We start from the raw sequence: 21137 nt of genomic DNA, 5'->3' as shown, positions 1-21137 counted from the left end.
TGTCCAGAAGCAAAATCACACATTTAGGGAAAAAGGGGGACATGGGTAGGGGGAACCAACTAGTGGAGGGGCACTGCTGGTTCTAGGGAAAGGGCTGTCCTGTGAGGAGGACAGAGCTGGGACATAGCTGAGTTCTGGGGGATGCCACCGGGCTGGAGTGGGGGGACCCTGACCCCTGTCCCCCCTGCGCGTGGCGCCGCCCCTCCGCGTCGGGCAGGGGCCGTGCCAGGAGCGGCGTGGGGGGCGGCGCCGGCTCCAGCTCCCGCTCCCGCTCACTTGGGCTGCGCGTCCGGAGCCGCCGGCGCGGGGAGGTCCCCGCCGTTAAGTTGCGGGCCTGGGCGCGAGGACACGCGCGCGGCAGGACACACGGGCGGGCCGGAGAGGCAAAGCGGGACCCACGCGAGGTGGTGAGAGGGGGCGTCGGGGTGGCGGGCGAGGGGCGGGACCTGAGCCCGGAACACCGAACCTGGAGCCCGAGCGCAGCTCTGCCAGGCCGGTGAACCCCGAGAGGGGTGCAGGGAGCGGATCCCGCGCTTCCCAGGTCTGACCCTAGCAAGTGAGGCGAGCTGGGGGGCTTGGCACTCTCTGCACCCCGACTGTGTCCACTGCAGGCTGGGGGGCCAGGCTGGAAGTGAGGGATCCGGGGTGGCGTCAGGTTGTGCTTGAGGGCTGGCCAGGGTGGGGTTTAGGGTGGGGGGCCTGTGCTGCTGCTGCTTTCCAGGACTCTGGGTTCTCACCCATCCCCTCAAGGGATAGGTAGTGCTGCCAGCACCACCCTCACAGTTCTGGATCCCGCTTTGAGGAGTCTTTTGACACCCGCATTTCCCTGGCGTGGTGACAGGAAGGCAGCAGCGGGAAGGCGCCTCCCGGCTCTGCACCCACCCACTCGGACCCGAACCTCTTGGACTGTGGCTTCTCCATTCGGGTTGTGAAAAGTGAAAAATGCTACGTTTGCCCCGGGCAGAGGGGCTGAGAGTGGGCAGCGGCCGCAGGAACAGTGTTCTCAGCTTCTGTAGCCTATGAGGGGATGGGGGAAACGGGCACCCTGGTATGTGGGTACAAGAGGGGCAGCCTGGACCAGCGGGTTCAGAGGGAGAGTAGGGCCAGTGGGCACCTGAAGACAGTCATGAGCCTGCCACGCTGGTGCGGGGAGGCACGGGTCGTGACCCTACATCAGAGAGTCCCTCACAGGCTGAGGAAGCTTCCCAGGAGCCCTGATTGTGGCCGGGAGGCAACAAAGGCTGCATAGGACCGACACTAGGCCTGCACATGTAAGACCTCTTGCTGGTGTTGGTGATGATGCCCCCAGCTCTGTGTCGCCAGGACCGCTGGGGGCATCCTGGTACTTTCCAACTAGTCTCGGCCCAAGTCAGCAAGTCGAGGGCCACTTCCAGCTTACCCCAGTCCTGCTGGAAATACTCAGCAGGACAGGCCCAGGCCAGAGCATCAGCCACTGTGACTGTCACCCTGAGGGTTGCAGCTCAGCAGCTACCACTCCTCCACTGTGGGGCAGGTAATAGGTGTCCCCAGGCCTCTGGTTTGAGTTGACTGCAGAGGCAGCAATGTATGTAGATGCATGACCAGGTGTGGCTCACGTGACTGGCACAGGCAGACTCCCAGTGGCTCGTCTCTGTGACCCAATTACCTGCAAGGTGCCTGGGACTCCTAAGACTGCTTGCTGTGACACAGGGCACAGTGGCCTCATTTCCTGGTGACCCCAGTCCTCCCTGCCCTCTGCCACTGTGCCTCACTATGTCCTGCTCACCACGACTCTTTGACTCTTCAGTCACTGCGCACTGAGCTCTGACTGGGTCCCTGTAGCTTGGCCACACCTGTGGGGGGCACATTTTACAGTCACTGGGGTTGTTTTAATAGCAGGGGCACTGATGCTCATTGCAGTACATGGGAGAAGCTCTCCTTGAAAGCAAGCTGAGGAAGGTCCTTAAAGACCTTGCATTTCAGAGGAGAGGGAAAGTGAGCAAAGAGAGATGAAGAGAAGGTAGATGAGGAGAGGACAGTGAAGAAGAAGGGAGGGAAGTGAACAGGTGAGAAACAGGGAGAAGAGGGCTGGTGAGGAGATGGGAAGCATGCAAAGGTGCAGTCTTCTTACCTGGGTGAGAAACAGACCAGTGATACTTAATGAGAGTTCACATCTTCCCTTTTCAGAAGCTGAGAAAACACCACGAGATACTTGCAGAACCCTGCAGCACTAGCACCACTGCACCTGAGAGAACCAGGCCCATCTGACAGAACCCAACTGAAGGTAACAAGGCCCATCTGTTGAATCATGGTCAGGCTCACCTAACAGGACTCTAACCATAGGGAATGTCCATATGATAGGACTGCACCTGAGGGGACCAGGTCTACCTGACAGAACCCTAGGTACAGGAGTAAGGTCCTCTGACAGGAGCCTATCTGAGGGAACCAGGATCTCCTGACAGGTCCAACTTGAGGAAACAAGGTCCACGTGATAGGATTGTATCTGAGATCTGGCCCATCTGAAAAAACCCTACCCGAGGGGACTTGTTCATCTGATAGGACCTGCCTGAGCAAACCAAGCCCACCTAATAGGAAGGTATCTGAAGGAACCAAGCTCATCTGACAAAACCTTCCCTGAAGTCCCAGGCTCACCTGACAGGAAAGTACCTGAGGGAACCAGGACTTTCTGGTAGGACTCTACTTAATGCCCAGGCCCATCTGACAGGACCATAACTGAGGGAACCAGGCTCAACTAACAGGACCCTGCCTGAGGTCCCAGGCCCACCTGACAGAACTGTCGCAGAGGGCCAGAGCGATAGCATAGAGGCAGGGTGTTTGCCATGCATGCCGAAAGACAGTGGTTCAAATCCTGGCATCCCATATGGTCCCCCAAGCTTTCCAGGAGCAATTTTGAAGCATAGAGCCAGGAGTAACCCCTGAGTACTGCCGGGTGTGACCCAAAAACTAAAAGAAAAAAAAAGAACTGTAGCAGAGGATACAAGGCCCACCGTGGGGGACAGTGTCCATGAGACACAGGCCAAGTAGGAGCTGCCCAGCTCCTTAGAGGACACTATGGCACCTACCAGTACTAGGGACCTAGAGTTGAGGGCTATGGAGTCAGCCCAGTGGTCCTGCTTTGGTGACTCAGAAAACAAAGGGTGGGGAAGGTAGAGACAGTACATGAGTGTATAATCAGAACTCAGGACTAGGGACTAAGGGTCATACTGAAAGAGTAAGGGAACCTGTCCCATAGGAGGGAGTAACACAGAAGCACCAAGAGGGAGTGTAGGGAGGTGTGGGACACTCTTGTGGAAGCAGCCTGGGGGTGTCTGGGTCCCAGATGTGGGGGATCTGTAGGGATGTGTCATGCTCAGATGGTAAATAGAGAGCACCCTGGGGAGAGTATTCCAGATGCAAGAAGATGGTCTGGGCAGAGCTACCTGTCCTGGGCCTGTGTCCAGTGACATCTCAGTCATCTCCTGCAGCCCCCAAGCTTCAGTGCCTTGTGTGGGTGGGGCAGGGGTACAGATGAAGGGGACAGAGGGAGACCTCCTGGGCTGGCTGCTGATTGTTCATGCCTGGCATAGGGCTCTGGGCCGGGACACTCAGTTGCTCGTATACAGAGTTCTTAGGCCATATGTCCTTTCAGGTCACAGGGACACGACTGACATCTCCACCGCCATGAGCCTGTGTCCTGTGAAGAGCCACACCCCAACGGGTAAGGACCCATTCTCCATGGGCCTGAACAATGTCAGGGACAGACCCCTGAAGGTGACTTGTGGTGCCCCCACACCGACACCCCACAACCCCATCACGACAGCCAGGCCTGTCCCTCAGGCCATCCAGAGCCAGCACCTGGTACCAGGGAGAGGTCAAGACTCACTCGAGGGGGTCCAAGTGTGAGGGGCTCAATCTACCACCCTACCACCTTCAGCTTCCCTGTCCCTGTCTTTGGATCCACAGGTGAGAAAAGATTCCAGAAGCTAGAGAACAGTCTAAATCTGTCCTGGCCCACATCAGACTACGGTGCTCCAGGGTTCCCTCAGGGCCCCCAAGAAGTCTGGGGGTGGGGGGAACCAGCGGCAGGGGGTCCTCAGCAACTCCTCCCCTGCCCCTCAGCCTCCATCATCTCCTCCCCATCTTCCCTTCTTGGATACTTCTAGAAACACTCATCTCCCTATCCACTCTCTTACCTGCTATTTCTTTTCTTTTGGGGGGGTTTGGGCCGTAGCCAGTGGCTCTCAGAAGTTATTCCTGGCTCTTCACTCAGAAATAACTCCTGGCAGGGAAACATAGGGGATGCCAGCCATCAAACCCCAGTTGTCAGTCAGCTGCGTGCAAAGCAATGCCCTACCACGGTGCTATCTCTTCAGCCCTGACACCTGCTATTTCTACTCTTTCAGCCTAGCCACCCTCAGCCCTCTGCTGACGACACTGCTGGAGGCTCAGTCCCCCTGAGAGGCTTTTTGGGTGCAGCAGTGCCCCTGAGAGGAGCTGTTTTCTAGGGAAGCTCATGATCCCTCACCCCAAGCTCCTGCATCCCAAGATGAATGGGCACAGCTGCAGTGCCTCAGGGTCCCCTCAGCCTGGCCCTGAGACAGCACCAATTTGGGGAGGTGTCAGTGATTAAGGATCTTTTCCTCACACTCCCGCTGCTGTGGGCCTCATACATAGCTCTAATTGCGGTTTTCCTCCAGCGCCCACATTGTTGGTGGCATTTGGGAAGTGACAAGTGGGGAGCTGCTTGTCGGGAGAACAAACCCACCGTTCTTGGCCACCAGAGACTAGAAGATGCCAATGGCAGCGATGCCAAGTGGCAGGTTTGTAGACGATGCTGTGCATGTCAGCTTGACACACACATTCAGCTACACAGTTGCTGTCACCCCAAAGTGTCTTTTGTAGGTTTGTGGGGAGGGGGCTGCCTACAGTGCTCAGGAGACTGGATACTCCCTGCTGTGCTCAGTAAGACAAAGGTCTCAGGACTCCATGCTGCTCCAGCCCAGGATGCTCAGGGAGCCACATGGGGCAGGAGAATAGGCCCAGCCTTTGCACTGGCCCCAGTCTTTTCCATAAGCTTTTGGTTTACCCATATCATTTAGTGACTGTCTTATTCTGAGCATGCCTTTCTCTGGGATGACCCCAAATCTCCTGGGGCCTTGTGGAGGTCTCTCTCAATCTCATGCTTCCCTGTAAGTGGGGACTAGGTCTGGGTGGCTGGTGTGAACCTGGCTACTAGATAAGGGGCTGTGAAATGGTGGGCTGTGTGCCCCACAATCTCCAGAGAGGGAGAGGGATCCCCATGCTCCAAGTCTGGGTAGGACAAGAGATGCAGGTCCAGCAGCAATTTCGATGCAGGAAATAATTCACACACAGTTGGAAAGGCCAGAAAAGTAACTACAAGTTTTTCATCCACAAACCAGTTGCTCTACCACGTGGAACCACAGGCCAAGATGACAGCTTCTCCTCCAGGCCTCCAAGCAGCCCTTATTGGGAAAAACAAAGCCACCCTCAAAAAAGGGGGAAATGCCAGATGAGGGGGCAATGGGGAAATATCCTTTTATTGTTGTTGTTGTTCTTTTTTTTTGTTTGGTATTTTTTTTTTTTGAATCATACCCAGAAGTGGTCAGGGGTTACTCCTGGCTCTGTGCTCAGAAATTGCTCCTGGCAGTCACAAGGGACCATATGGGATGCTGGGATTTGAACCACCATCTATCCATCTATCATGGATCAGCTGTGTGCAAAACAAATGCCCTAATGCTGTGCTATCTCTCCAGCCTGGGAAACATCTTTTTGTTTTGTTTTGTTTTTTTGTTTTGCTTTTGGGTCATACCCAGTGATGCTCAAGGGTTATTCCTGGCTATGTGCTCACAAATCGCTCCTGGCTTGGGAGACCATATGGAATGCCGGGGATCAAACCATGGTCCATCCTAGACTAGCACACACAAGACAAATGCCCTACTGCCTACACCACTGCTCTGGCCCTGGGAAACATCTTTTTAACATGTAAGTCAATCCAGAGACACCAAATTAGAAGGCAATATGAGGACCAATCCAAAGGCCTCTACCAATAAGGGGCCACAGCTCTCCCTGCTCTGCAGGCCTGTTTTGGGGCTATCCTTTCCCCCTCCCCTGTCCCTGAATTCACATCCAACACTGGGCCTGTTGCTCTTTGTTTCTTGCTCTCTGGACTGGTCATGAGGCCCCATGGAGCTTGCAGTGGCCCTTGGGCACTGCATATCTGGCCCGCCTTTGCTTGCGTATGAGCACAAGTGGGTGTCTTGTACGTGGGCACTGTCTCTTGTGCCATGCCTCCACTTTTCTCTCCACACAATGTGAGTGCCACACCTATATTCAGGGTCAGCAGCCTGTGTGTCACTCGCTTCCAATCCTGCCAGGGCACTTGCACTCGGGGGCCAGCCGCTGGGAGGGAGCCCTGCTTCCGGAGATTCAGGGGAATGCTTGAAAGTCTGCCTTCTGCCAGCCAGACTGGAGCCAATCTGAGTGGCTGAGATGTTGAGAATAAGTTTAGAAAAAGGGGCCGGGCGGTGGCGCTGGAGGTAAGGTGCCTGCCTTGCCTGCGCTAGCCTAGGACGGACCGCGGTTCGATCCCCCGGCGTCCCATATGGTCCCCCAAGAAGCCAGGAGCAACTTCTGAGCGCATAGCCAGGAGTAACCCCTGAGCGTCACAGGGTGTGGCCCAAAAACCAAAAAAAAAAAAAAAAAAAAAAAAAGTTTAGAAAAAGAACAAAGCTGTTCAGTCTGTGACTCTTGGAACCTCAGATGGCTTCGTTTGTTCATCTCTTATCTATGGGTGATGCTGAGCTGACAAGGAAATGCCGAATAGAATCACTCAAGTCTGCTGTTCTTTTCTTTCTGCTTTATGGGCCATAGAGGTTACTCCTGGCTCTGCACTTAGAAATCACTCCTAGCAGGCTTGAAGGACCAGATGGGATGCCCAGGATCGAGTCCAGGTCTGCCACATGCAAGGCAAATGTCCTCCCCACTGTGCTACGATTCCAGGACCAACTTTACTGTTCTTCCAGGACAAAGTCGTGCTTCTCTGGTTGTGATTTACTGTCACTGACTTTCAGAGCAAGGGACATTTCTTGCCCTGAAGATGGGACTTTCTTTTTTTTTTTTTTTTTTTGGTTTTTTGGGCCACACCCATTTGATGCTCAGGGGTTACTCCTGGCCAAGTACTCAGAAATTGCCCCTGGCTTGGGGGGACCATATGGGACGCTGGGGGATCGAACTGCGGTCCTTCCTTGGCTAGCGCTTGCAAGGCAGAAACCTTACCTCTAGTGCCACCTCGCTGGCCCCTCTGAAGATGGGACTTTCTAATTGTGTTCCATCTTCCACTTCTGGGAATGGGGGTGGAGACTCTTGTGTTGTCTCCCTCTGAGCTGCAGGCAGGGCTCCTGGCAGCAAGAACAGAGGTGAGAGGAGGCTGTGGGGGTCATGCCAGGTCTGTCCTCAGAGATGCAGCTTTGTTCTGGGTGGGCCAGGGCAAGCTGCTGTGTCTTTCCCAACTGGCTCATGAGTCAGCCCAGGGGCTGCTGGCCAAGGATTAGGATGGTAGGGAAAGGCAGCTGGGGTCTGAGGGGTGGTGTTGGCATCCGGAGGGCTGCAGGTTTGACATGTTCCCACAGACCTCCAGCCCTGAATAGGTGCCCAAGAGTTTGTCAACTCAAATTGAGAGTTCCATTTAAAAATATTCAGGCAATTCTGTGCTGTACATTCTGTTTTGTGGCAAAGAGCCGTTGGCTATTGCTATTAGTGACTAAATTCCTGTGTCACAGACTTGGAGGCTGTGTTCTCACAACTAGGATTGAAAATCGAACCTTGGTCTCTCTGTCAGCAGCATGACTGAAATAGCTTTAGTTCTGCTGAAAACACACGGCAGTACCCATGAGTCTGGCTCTGACACAGAAATAAAACCATTAAAAACAACAAGACAACTGAATACTCGCCTGCAATGACAGAGGAAGCACTGGGAACTGACCTCCCCACGGGCTACAAATCTTGACGTGTCCCACTTTGTGGGAAAAGAGGCACCGGGCTTTGCTTGTTCAGCATTTCAAGTTCTGCGATTATCTGTATGTGTCAGCTTCCTGTGTCAAAGTCCTGAAAGCAGAGCTGGACAGAACTGACAGACCCCTGTCCCCACCTCTTGTCTGTCCCTGAGGCCTGACAGACCCCTTCCCCACCTCTTGTTTGTCCCTGAGGCCCGACAGACCCCTTCCCCACCTCTTGTCTGTCCTTGAGGCCTGACAGATCCCTGTCCCCACCTCTTATCTGTCCCTGAAACACTTGGGCTTTGGCCTTCAGCTCTGGTTTGTGGGCTTGGATGGACGCTGGATCACTGTCCATCTGTCACACCCCGGGCCCTGTTGTTTGTGGCATCTGGGTCTGGTGATCGGTGTAGTGTTGCCTACATCTCCCATCTACCACTCCTTGTGCTATCTACTGCATAGAGTGGCCACTCCCACATCTCCTGTCCCTGTGGTCACTCACATATCCCATCTGCTGTGGTATCATTGAGAGCAAAGAGGCTTCTTCCTCCCAAGGATACCCCATGAGTGAGAGCACTTTGCAATGGTCAGAGGTGGGTTGGGTACACAGTGAGTCCATTTCCCAGAGAAGAGGAAGGGAAAGGTCAGGTTGAGGACATGAGGAAGGGGTGAAGAGATACAAACTTCCATCATGGAATTTGAGTCCAACAGCAGGTGCAGCCTGGGACTTCCAGGGGTGGCCTCTGTGAATCTGAGCATGTTCAGAGATGTGAAGTGATGAATTGGAGTGGAAAGAAAAGCTGTTGTATGTTAGTGTTGGCATCTGACATGCCTCACCTCATGCTTGTCACCCTGGTTCTCACAAGATTCTCTTTTGGGTAGCTGGCCTTAAATGTGGTCTGTGGGGGCCAGAGAGATAGCATGGAGGTAAAGAGTTTGCCTTGCATGTAAAAGGATGGTGGTTTGAATACTGGGATCCCCTATGGTCCCCCGAGCTTGCCAGGAGCAATTTCTGAGAGTAGAGCCAGGAGTAACCCCTGAGTGCTGCCAGGTGTGACCCAAAAAACAAAAAAAAAAGAGAGAGAGTCTGTGGTTTGTGTATGTATATGTAAAGCAAAATAGGAGAGAGAGAGAGAGAGAGAGAGAGAGAGAGAGAGAGAGAGAGAGAGAGAGAGAGAGAGAGAGAGAGAGAGAGAGAGAGAGAACATGGGCTTTTCTCCAGAGGGAGAAAGTTTGACGATAGTGTCTCCATAGACAGCCCTTTGAATTCTATTCCTTAGAGTTATTTCAGTTCTTGAGTGTATAAGTTAATGATTTTCATCCCATTCTTCAACTATCCTTTCTTCTTCTTTCTCTCCCTACAGTTCTTTCAGATCTCCTACTAGGAGAACCACAGATCTGACTTTCTGTCTCTTTGCTATTCCTCAGATCAGAGAATCTCAAGTGATCCCCTTAGGGCTCTGCTTCTGCTCATTCTCTGCTCAGCTGCCCAGCTAAGCCTGCTGGGCTTTCAGTCATGCTTTCCACTCCAGAATCTTTATCCATAATTCCGACACTTTTCCATGTTGAGGTTCTCTGATTGGTGAGACGTAGCTCTTAGAACTCCTTAACTGATCATACAGGGTTTCCTTTGAGATCACTTTGAGCATATTTAGAGTGACCAATTCTCAGTCCTTGTGTAATAAATCTGCCGATTGTTTCCTCAGAGAGGGTTGGTTTTTAGCTGCACCTTTTCTTGCAAATGGGTAGGCCTCATGACTATTTTTATTCCTGGTAGCCTCATAATTGCCTGCTGAAGCAAATGTTTGAACATGCTAAATATTGAAACCTAAGCCTTCCAGTTCCTTTGCTTGCTGCTAGTCTGATATGATCTTCTGAATTAATTGTAGGGAGTCACTGCATCTGTTTGGTAGGTCGAATTTTGCCTTTGAGGTGATCACCTGGTGGTGATCTGGGGATACTCCCAGCTTGGAGTAGGGTGTCACCAGGGGTGTCACTCCTGAAGGTACTCAGAAAGATGAGGACCAGGGATTGGACCTGTGTGTGCACCACCTTTGTCTCTCCAACCCTGAAGTCTGTGTTTTGGTTGCTTTTTGTTTTGTTTTGTTTTTTGGGGGGTCATACCCAGCAGTTCTCAGGGGTTACTCTTGCATCTGTGCTCAGAAATCACTCCTAGAAGGCTAAGGGGACCATATGAGATGCCAAGGATTGAACCCAAGTTGACTGTATGCAAGACAAGCACCCAACCCGCACTGCTATTGCTCCAGCCCTTTGGTTGCATTTTAACTTAGTAGCCAGCATGTGCTTGAACAGTCTAGAAGCAAACAAAAATCTCCAGTCCTGCTGATGAACAGTGTTTTTATGTGTGTAAGTAATCACAATTCTCTCTCTGTATCTCTGTCTCTGTCTCTCGCTCTTTCTCACACACACACACACACACACACACACACATACACACATACACTCGCACACACACTCACACACACAACATTCTGCCCCATGCTTGCTGCAATGTGAGCTCAGCTAGGGGCACCCAGTAGCTCTGGGCTCTTCCCTAGGCATGTGGGTGGAATCCCAAGAATTGGCTGGAGTTTTTGTAAGTCATTCCCCAGAACATTCCCCAGTCTTTCCTCCTAAGCTTTCTGGTTCATCTGTTGTTTATTTCCTGTTCAGGGAGAAACAGTAAAATATGTTCCCACAATATCTTTTGACAAGCTTTGCTCCCGTAGCCCTGGGAGAGATGAGAGTTAGCGGAGACAAAGCAAGTCAGTCTCAAGCAGCTGTATGGGGGCCAGAGAGAAGTTATGATGGGGATACGCAGGTCCCCCTAAACACAGATCTCTCAAATCAGATGATCAGATGTCCACTCCTGTTCAGGGCCCCATGTGAGCAGCTGTTTGAGGGGTGTGAGCTCCCCTCTGCTCTGTGGCTCATGTCTCTGTTGCTGCAAGTTTGCTTATTTCCAAAGCTCAGAAACAGCTGCCCCGGCTGGTATCTGTTTTCCCACTCAAGAGCTTTTGGAACAGTTCCTCACACTTTGTCACTCAGCAGACACCTGGTGGTGGGCTCTGTCTACACCACTGGGCTGGCACCTGCAGGTGGGGTCTCTTAGACATCCCACTTCTAGGAGGCTGAGATTTGCTTTTTTTATTTTTGTTTGGGGACCACACTAAGGGCTCAAGGGTGACTCCTGGCTCTGTGTTCAGGCATTACTCTTGGTGCTTGGAGGAGTCATATGTGGTGCTGGGTTCAAACCTAGTTGATTACATGCAAGGCAAGCAGCCTACGCACTGTGCTACTTCTCTGGCTCTGGACTTTTCTTGGCTGTCACTATTGCCACAGTACAAAGGTCTGCCAGGTGCTAGAGCAGAGGACTCCAGTGGCATTTACTGTGGAAGGCGTTGTCCTTGGGCAGTCAAAGTCAGTGGGGGCCTCTGGGAAGGGGGCAGCCTGGCCTACCCCTGCCCTGCACAGGGCTCAGGAGAGAGACGGACACTGGCCAGGTGTGGGGTGAAAGTGCTCCGATCTGACTCAGTACCTATCTATGCTCCTCATCCTGAGAACTGGAGGAACTGAGCCCCCGGCCGTCACTTAGGCAGCCCCCAGAGCCTATCCCCACAGTACAGACCATGTTTGGTTCCTTCGAGCTTCATGATGGGACCTTAGGCTTTGATCACAGGTCTGCTCCACATGCTTTACTGTGAAGAGCTCCAGTCCAGACAGTCCCTGACTTGGGGCGGTCCAGCCCCAGTGGACAGTCCTGAAACGGCAAAGCGAAACAAACGTTCATGGAAGGAAGCAAAGCAGCTGTTTCATGCTGAACCAGACAGGCAGACAGGGCAGCTGGGCAGTGGACGAGTCAATGCTCAGCAGTGGGCAGGCAAGGCCCTTGGTCCCACAGTCTGGCTGTAAAGCGGTCTGCCCTTCTCTTAATGGGGCAGGACACAGGAGGCTGAAGGAGGGAGTGGGCCCAGGCCTTGGGTGAGGGAAGAGAAAGGTAGGGACAGGACACCCAGTCGGCCCGCCGTGACTGCTGTCCTCTCTTTGCAGGCGCGGCTGCCCCCGAAACGGCAGCTCCTAGGCTCGTCACCATCAACGTGGGCGGCTGCCGCGTGCGCCTGGCCTGGTCGGCACTTGTGCGGTGTCCCCTGGGCCGCCTGGCCCGACTGCGCGCCTGCCGGGACCAAGCTGAGCTGCTGCAGGTGTGCGACGACTACGATGCCGGCCGTGACGAGTTCTTCTTCGACCGCAACGCCTGTGCCTTCCGCGCCCTTGCGGCGCTATTGCATGCCGACAAGCCGCGACTGAGGCGCTGGCCGTGCACACTGGCCTTCCGCGATGAGCTGGCCTACTGGGACATCGACCCGGGGCGCCTGGAGCGCTACTGCCAGGGCGAGCAGGAGCCTGCCAAGGAGCACGACAGGAACATCCCGGGAGCGCATGCAGAGGGGAGCCAGGGCGCGCCAGGGCCCAGCTCAGGGTGGCGAATGCCCGGCCCGTGGCACCTGCTGGATGTCGTGGACAACCCGCACGCAGGTCTCGCGGGGAAGCTCTTCGCCTGCGTGTCCATCGCCTTCGTGGCCATCATGGCCGTCGGCCTCTGCATGAGTACCATGCCAGACATGCGCGCCGAGGAGGAACGGGTGAGCAGGGCCCCTGTGTGGTCTGACAGGACGTGTCAAGGGTGAATGTGTGGGTGGGTGGGCTGGTCTCAGTCACCCCTTGGTCTGTACCTTCCACCTAGTAAACCCATTTGTGGGGTTGGGGGGCTTTCTCAGTAGACGGCCTATGTGTAAGATTGGTATGTGTGAGGCTGGAGAGATAGCATGGAGGTAAAGCGTTTGCCTTGCATGCAGAACGTCAGTGGTTTGAATCCTGGCATCCCATATGGTCCCCGAGCCTGTCAGGAGTGACTTCTGAGCATAGAGCCAGGAGTAACCCCTGAGCGCTGCCGGGTGTGACCCAAAAACCAAAAGAAAAAAGATTGATATGTGTGTAGATAGCTGTGAGTGTAGATTATGTGTGTACAGTCGTGAGTGTACACAGACATGTAAGTAGATGCCAAGTCTTTCTGCTCTGAGCTGTGTCTCCGGGGCTGAGTCCTGGGTTGTGTTTGGTGGTTCTGGTACCTCTTGAATGTGCCACTGCACCATGTCCTGGTGCCTCTTGGCCCTGTTGAAGCGCATCCTCAGCAGACTGAGAGGATTGCACCTCCCTCTAGCTGTTTCCTCCCAGTCTGGCTGCATAGGGCATCCATATGCAGGGGATGTGGGAGTGCAGCTCAGCTTATAGTGCAAATGGTGGAGGCAAACGGCACATGGGCAGTGCTCGCCTATTATCCAGCAGCACCAGCTCCAGCTCCACTTGACTCCAGAAAGCCTTCTTGTCCCCTGTCCCCTGAGCAGAAGCATGTGGAGAGTTCCAGACCTGGGGACAAAGGGAAAGAAAAACTGAGACAAGAGCTGCTGCCCCAAATGCTGCAGCTGAGAGCACTAGGGCCGTGAGAAAGCTGGGGACCTCATACGCAGCCCAGAGAGTGAGAGGTGGTGGGCTAAGGTTCCATTTTCAGAGATCCCAGGAGCACACAGGCCCCGTGGACAGTGCCAGTTGGGACAGGGCCACTTAGGGCTCTGAAGGACATCACCCTTGGAGGGTCTGCTGACAATCTGGGCTGGCACCCCTAGACTGGCCACCCCCAGGACCAGAGATGGCATCAGCCCCTCGTTACAGAGAGACCCTACTGTGAACCGCCAAGTGCCAGGGAATAAATAACCTTGATATATACCTTCCCCCACTCACTGCACATGCCTGACAGGAAAAATACCGGGAGATGATTTGAATTTGTGCTGCAGGCTGAAAAAAGAAACAGACGAGCCCCATCCAAACAGATGCTTGGATAGAAACTGCAATTTTTCTCTTCATGGGGCAGCAAGTTGAGAGGGAGATGAGGGTCCGCGTGACCCCAGTGGTTTGTGGGTCTCCTGAGCTTGCCTTGCCCCCTGCTGGTGCTGACACTAGGGTTGCTGCTGTGTGTTGCTCCATCATGGCTGGCCCTGCCCAGAGGCCTCTATTACATGCGTGTGATTACACAAGAGCAGAAACAGGTCACCTGTACCTCCAGGGCAGTGAGAAACCCAGTTTCTCCCCAAGTGGCTCTGGGGTCAGATACACATTCCCTTTCCTGCCCCACAGTTTCCCTCCTGTCCCCAGCCACCCATCCCTATCTGCTCTCCCCAAGCCTAGTATAAGAATGGGGGTCCATGGCCCACAAGTCCAGCAGGCTGGGAGCCTAAATTTGGTTCTTTCCACTGTGGCCGAGGCATCAGCCCCTGTTCTTCCCTGTGGCTTCCTGTCACAAGAGGGGTCCGTGTGACCAGGAGACAAGGAATGGGGATTCTCTGGCTCCATGGTGCTGGTGTTTCAGCCTATGCCAGAGTGACAAGCACACCTTCAGGCACCTCTGCAGGCCTTGCCCACTGGGGGATGGGCCTGAGCATTCATCGAATTTCATGCTTCTCTGGAGCCTGACTTGATTTGGCCCAGCAGGACCGTTCTCAAAGGAAGAATATGATTCAGCGAACACTCTTCGCAAGGAAGGGTGGTGATACTTTACCAGGGCTGTCCTGAGGAGGTCCACAAGCTCGTCCCTGCAGAAAGGAGCATCACCGAGGTACAAGGACAAGTCTGACACTCAGAATCCCAGAGCAGTTCTGAACTTCACCAACTTCCCCAAAAAGTCAGGAGAAGGGCCAGTAAGAGCAGGCGAGTAGCTCCTGGAAGTTGGAAGGACCCCAACTAGAACCAATCACTTTTCACTGAAGATCGGAAGTGGGGGTCCCAGGAGGTGAGTCTTGGGGGAATACTTGGTCTTTCCGGGGTCTGGACACCTCTGTACTCAACCCTTCAGCATTGCAGGTTGCTCAGCACACCCACTGACCCAACAGCCTGCCCCCTCTCCAGGGGAGGTCCTCCAGATTAGCATGAGAGCCAGGCTTTTAAAGGAAAAGACAAAAGAGCAACGAGAGAGACAAACTGATGAGATAGGACAGATCAGCCCAGAACAGATCAGTCAAACAGATCAGCCTTGCATGTGTGAGGCCCTCGGTTGGGTCCCCAGCACCGCACAGAAAAGCCCTAAGCACATCTGCACATTGAATGAAGGAAGGAACCAAAAGCCATCAGGTAGTCAAAGAGCAGGAGAGCACAGTGGCGTCACGACCCAGAACAAAATCTGTATCAGGTACAGCTGCCCTGAGAAGGGCTCATGTCCTGAGTGCTTGGGACACTCGGCAAAATAAAAGGAAGCAGATGCTGTGGCAGGAGGCAGCCTATGCCTGGAGGTCAGAGGGACTACGCCACAATTGGCAGATGCAAAAATGGCTCTTTCTGCAGCCCTGGAGGTGGTGCATGCTAGCCACGTGCTGATCTCAGGAAGAAGGAAGCAGGAAGAGATGGCTGTTGGGCTCTGCCAGGACTACAGAGCCTTCAGAGCCCTATGCATAGCCACTCTTGCAGCTGAGGGCATGTAGGTGCATATCCTAGAATTACAAAAAGGAGGTCGTGTCATTTAAAAGTTGTTATTAGGGTCCAGAGTGATAACACAGTGAGGAGGGCATTTGCCTTGCATGCGGCCGACATGGGTTCAATCCCCAGCATCTCTTAGGGTCCCCATGCCTAACAAGAGTAATTTCTGGCGCAGAGCGAGGAGTAACCCCTGAACACTGTGTGCCCCCAAAACAAAATTTTATATTTCGTTTTACAGGAATTTGGGGTGTGTTGCACTTAATGATCACTCCTGGTACCGGGGTAACATATAGGATGTTGGGGATCACCCTCAAGTCATCTACGTGCAAGACAAGTACCCATTGTCCTATTACTCTAGCACCCAAGGTAGCATTTTTTTAAAAAAATATATGTTTCATTTTTAGCCGCACCCAACTATTATTATTATATTATATAATTATATATTTATATATTATTATAACAGGGCTTATTTCTGGCTCTGCACTCAGGAACCACTCCTGGAGGGCTCAGGGGCCCATTTGGGGTACTGGGGATTGAACCTGTGTCAGCCACATGCAGGTCAAGTGCATCAATCACTGCACTATCTCTCCAGTTCATAAAAGTTTCTTTTAAAAGTCCATAGCTGAAAAAAATAAAGAAAAGTCCGGGCCCGGAGAGATAGCACAGCGGCGTTTGCCTTGCAAGCAGCCGATCCAGGACCAAAGGTGGTTGGTTCGAATCCCGGTGTCCCATATGGTCCCCCGTGCCTGCCAGGAGCTATTTCTGAGCAGACAGCCAGGAGTGACCCCTGAGCACTGCCAGGTGTGGCCCAAAAAAGAAAGGAAGGAAGGAAGGAAGGAAGGAAGGAAGGAAGGAAGGAAGGAAGGAAGGAAGGAAGGAAGGAAGGAAGGAAGGAAGGAAGGAAGGAAGGAAGGAAGGAAGGAAGAAAAGTTCTGGGCCGGAGAGATAGCATGGAGGCAAGGCATTTGCCTTTCATGCAGAAGGTCATTGGTTCGAATCCCAGCATCCCATATGGTCCCCCCGAGGCTGCCAGGAGCAATTTCTGAGCGTGGAGCCAGGAGTAACCCCTGAGCAATGCTGGGTGTGACCCCAAAACCAAAAAGATAAGAAAGAAAGAAAGAAAGAAAGAAAGAAAGAAAGAAAGAAAGAAAGAAAGAAAGAAAGAAAGAAAGAAAGAAAGAAAGAAAGAAAGAAAGAAAGAAAGAAAGAGAGAGAGTGAGAGAGAGGGAGGGAGGGAGGGAGGAAGGAAGGAAGGAAGGAAGGAAGGAAGGAAGGAAGGAAGGAAGGAAGGAAGGAAGGAAGGAAGGAAGGAAGGAAGGAAAGGAAAGAAAGGTCCATAGCTGGGGGTCTGGAGCAATAGCACCACGGTAAGGTGTTTGCCTGGCACGTAGCCAACACAGGACAAACGGTGGTTTGAATCTCAGTGAAGAGTCACATTCTCTAAGAAATCGATTGAGCTTTGATTCCCACAGAGGTTCCAGACAGGAAAGGCAGTTCCCATTCCCCTGTCCGATTAGGACAAGAGGAGCAGTTCTCTTTGTAAAGATACGCAGGAAGTGGCCGGGCGGTGGCGCTAGAGGTAAGGTGCCTGCCTTGCCTGCGCTAGCCTTGGACGGAGCGTTACTGGGTGTGGCCCAAAAACCAAAAAAAAAAAAAAAAAAGATACACAGTGAAGAAGTACAAGAATGGGTTCAGGGGCCAGAGAGATAGCATGAAGGTAAGGCATTTGCCTTTCATGCAGGAGGTCATCGGTTCGAATCCCGGCATCCCATATGGTGCTGCGTGCCTGCCAGGAGCAATTTCTGAGCCTGGAGCCAGGAATAACCCCTGAGCACTGCCGGGTGTGACCCAAAAACCACAAAAAAAAAAAAAAAAAAAAAAAAGAGAATGGGTTCAGGAAATCCAGTGCTCAAGCAAGGAATTCAAACCACCCAAGTTCTAAAAAGGAGCACAGCCAGTGGAAGAAGACTGAAGAATGAGTCTCTGCCTTCCTCAGACCCCTGCTTTTTATTGACAAGAATCAGGTCCCACCCTAGGAATACCTAGGAATACCTAGAGAAGAATACCAAGTAAGGGATAATCCAGTATACCATCACCAGGTCCCACCCTAGGGTGGAGTACAATTATTGATTAGAGCAGGATCAGTAACTCAACATCCCAGCATTCCATATGCTCCCCCGCGCCTGCCATAATCGACTTCTGAATGCAGAGTCAGGAGTAACTCCTGAGCACTGCCAGGTGTGACCCCCCCAAAATAAGTGCATAATTGGGAATTACCAGATTGCCATGTGGAGGTGGGAGGTTTGTATACGTTTGTATCTGTGTGTGTGTTCACATGGATATGTGTGTTCACAAGAGGTTGTGTATCTGTATGTGCACATTTATGTGTGTATTGTGTGTGCGTGCATACATGCTTCTGTTCCCATCTGCTTCCTGCTTCAGTGCAGTCAGGAATGTGGGACATGCTGCAGGCCAGAGAAAGCCCAAGAGGCAGGGTGCAGGCCTGGAATGGACCTAAGAGAGGTGGAGAGCAAGAACGGGACTCCTGGGGAAGGGCCGAGGCTGGTCAGGGCCACAGTGAGCTGAGGACACCCAGTGCAGGCTGAGGTCCCTAAACTCTGGCTGGAGTGAAGGAGGGTCTTCAGCACGCAGCCCTGCAGCCCTGCACCCTGCACCCTATTCCTGCTCCCCGTGGGAGCCTGCTTAGCCCTCATCCGGCTGGCCTGGGCGCCCTCTGCTGGCAGCTCACGATGCCTGCGAGCATGGCCGTCAGCGGGCTGCGTCTCCTTCACCACCAAGGCTGCGTCTTCGCGTCTGTTGGAGGCTTTCTGTCCCTGGAGCAGTGTCACGGTACCCATGACCCGTGGCCTGAACAAACCCAGTGGGTCACACCTAGGAGTCCTGGCCCCACACAGGGTTGTGACCCACAGGCAGAGCCTCAGTAGCACCCCTGGTAATGTAAAAAAATGGGTGGTCCCACCACCCATGCGGACGCTGGGTCCCATGAGTACAGGAGTGACTATGTCCTGCAGTTCTGCTGTCCCAGGACAGGGCCAACCCAGGCCTGTGTGGGCAGCCCCACCTCCAGGCCCAGATCCACCAGTGCCTGGAAACCAGATTGTTTGTTTGTTTGTTTTGGGGGGTCAAATCCGGAGGTGCGGGCCCGGAGAGATAGCACAGCGGCGTTTGTCTTGCAAGCAGCTGATCCAGGAACAAAGGTGGTTGGTTCGAATCCCGGTGTCCCATATGGTCCCCCGTGCCTGCCAGGAGCTATTTCTGAGCAGATGGTCAGGAGTAGCCCCTTAGCAATGCCGGGTGTGGCCCAAAAAAAAAACAAAAAACAAAACAAAACAAAAAACAAATCCGGAGGTGCTCAAGGGTTACTCCTGGCTCTGTGCTCAGAAATCGCTCCTGGCTCAGGGGACCATATGGGATGCCAGGAATCGAACCCTGTCCGTACAGAATCAGCCCCATGCAAGGCAAAAGCCCTACAGCTGTGCTATCACTTCAGCCCTGGAAACCAGGTTTTGGCCATGGTTTGTCACCTGCCTTCGCTGTCACTTCACGGAACCTGAGGCCTAATCTTTGCCTGGGGCCAGGGCAGCTCAACGTTGCACTGGCACAGCGCCAGGAACCAGTATCCTGGATGAACTGGACATGGGAGAGCAAGCTGGGCCCAGATGCTCCCTGGCCACTCCCAGACTGGGCCATGCAGGGAGCAGTTAGTTCAGTGCTGGGGACACGAGGTGGTGTGCTGGGGACCGGAGCCTGCCCACGGTGAGGGTCAGGGGGAGCGAGCCCCCGACCGACACGCGCCCCTTGTCTCGCAGGGCGAGTGCTCCCGCAAGTGCCGCCGCCTGTTCGTGCTGGAGACGGCGTGCGTGGCCTGGTTCTCGCTGGAGCTCCTGCTGCGCTCGCTGCGGGCCGAGAGCAAGTGCGCCTTCCTGCGGGCGCCGCTCACCGTCCTGGACGCGCTGGCGCTGCTGCCCTTCTACGCGTCGCTGCTGGCGGGGCTGGCGGCGGGCGCGGGCGGGCGGCGGCTGCTGGAGCGCGCGGGGCTGGTGCTGCGGCTGGGCCGCGCGCTGCGAGTGCTCTACGTGCTGCGCCTGGCGCGCCACTCGCTGGGGCTGCGCTCGCTCGGCCTGACGGCGCGGCGCTCGGCGCGGGAGCTCGGCCAGCTGCTGCTCTTCCTCGGCGTGGCGGTGGCCGTGGCCGCGCCGCTGGTGCACCTGGCCGAGCGCGAGCTGGGCGCGCGCCGCGAGTTCTCCAGCGTGCCCGCCAGCTACTGGTGGGCCGTCATCTCCATGACCACGGTGGGCTACGGCGACATGGTGCCGCGCAGCCTGCCCGGCCAGGTCGTGGCTTTCGGCAGCGTCCTCAGCGGCATCCTGCTCATGGCCTTCCCGGTCACCTCCATCTTCCACACCTTCTCGCGCTCCTACGCCGAGCTCAAGCTGCAGCAGCAGCAACAGCAGCAGCAGCAGCAGCCACGGCGGCGGGAAGATAGCGCGGGCCTGGCCGAGGGTGGCGCGCGACCCACCTGATTGCTGCCGAGGCCCCTCCAGTCGCCAAGGGCCGGCCCGGTGCCATGGGCTACAGCGCCTTGCTCACTCGAGTGGCACCAGCAGGACGGCGCGGGAGGGCTTACAGGGTGGAAGACGGGCAGTGCCACGCCGCCCCAGGACAGCAGACTGGAGGGAGGGGCACAGCCTTTGCACCAACTTCTGGGGAACTTCCCAGATCCCGTCCTGTCCCTTGGATCTGGGGCCACCATCTAGTCCCTCCTGGCGTCCCAAACCTAGCCTAGTGAGAAGGGAATTCGCAAGCTGCCCGGAGCTTGAAGAACCAACTTCTGTGCCATTGGAGGTGCCCACCATGGGGCGGCTCAGTACTGGACAGGGATGAGGTGGGGGTCACCCTGGAGTTTCTGCTTGGGGAGGGGGACGTTTCTAACCTGCTGCTGCTTACAATAAAACATAAGTTCCCAGGAAAGTCAGTGACATGCATCTGTGAGCATCCCTGGTTTCTTCTTCCACAGCCCCTTCCCCAACCTGCAGGTGTGGACAGTATCAAGGGCAGCAGAGGAGCTGACATATACTGCAGGATAAACTAGGGGTCTGCACGACCCTGCAGGCACAGCCCCCCCATCTGCTTATTCAGGCTCCCCCCAAACTCCCCTGGGCAGAGGACACCCTGCTCCAGATGAGACAGAGGCCAGCTCATGTCCTGCCCGCACTGCCCATCAGTACCAGCAAGTTGTGACTGTCATGGCACAGCTCCTCCCCTGCACAGCAGCAGGAATGGGGAACCCCCCAGGTTCTTCGGGTGCTGGACCTCAACTCTATCCCAGGTGCCCAGCAAACGGGGTCTGTGGACATGGGAGGAGGCACTGGGAGGCCCTTCAAGAAGACAGTTGTCCCCTGTGTGTCTTCAGTGCCAAAGTGACCACCATGGGAGCTGGCAGGGATGTGGGGGTCCAGTCCCCTTGGGCCTTTCAGGAGCCAGGGCTGCCCTGGGGTTGGACGGGCTCAGAGTTCCAGCAGGCCCCAGGGCCAAGGTGAATGAAGGCAGGGCCTAGGGAGATTTCTTGACTATGTGCGCCCCCCTGCCCCCCAGACTCAT

The 21137-nt window shown here is 54.5% G+C and overlaps 1 protein-coding gene across 1 annotated transcript; it reads left to right on the top strand.

Annotated features, from left to right (window-relative positions):
* The first annotated feature begins 294 nt into the window (after positions 1-294).
* Positions 295-20059, top strand: KCNG2 (potassium voltage-gated channel modifier subfamily G member 2). The gene is made up of 5 exons (XM_049781660.1): positions 295-407; positions 2167-2263; positions 3629-3697; positions 12042-12634; positions 19346-20059. Exons 3-5 carry the CDS (start codon positions 3661-3663, stop codon positions 20057-20059), a joined length of 1344 nt encoding a protein of 447 aa, XP_049637617.1. The 5' UTR covers positions 295-407; positions 2167-2263; positions 3629-3660.
* Positions 20060-21137: the final 1078 nt, after the last annotated feature.

This window comes from Suncus etruscus, chromosome 10 (assembly GCF_024139225.1).
Source record: "Suncus etruscus isolate mSunEtr1 chromosome 10, mSunEtr1.pri.cur, whole genome shotgun sequence".
Taxonomy (NCBI): domain Eukaryota; kingdom Metazoa; phylum Chordata; class Mammalia; order Eulipotyphla; family Soricidae; genus Suncus; species Suncus etruscus.
Note: the sequence above shows the minus strand (reverse complement) of the source record. Positions and strands in the feature narration are given on the sequence as shown.

Excerpts from the sequence above, each read along its gene's own strand:
- KCNG2 (XM_049781660.1), top strand. The coding sequence starts at position 3,661 with ATGAGCCTGTGTCCTGTGAAGAGCCACACCCCAACGG. Across the intron at positions 3,698-12,041 it reads GAAGAGCCACACCCCAACGG|GCGCGGCTGCCCCCGAAACG; the intron begins GTAAGGACCCAT and ends CTCTCTTTGCAG. Across the intron at positions 12,635-19,345 it reads TGCGCGCCGAGGAGGAACGG|GGCGAGTGCTCCCGCAAGTG; the intron begins GTGAGCAGGGCC and ends CTTGTCTCGCAG.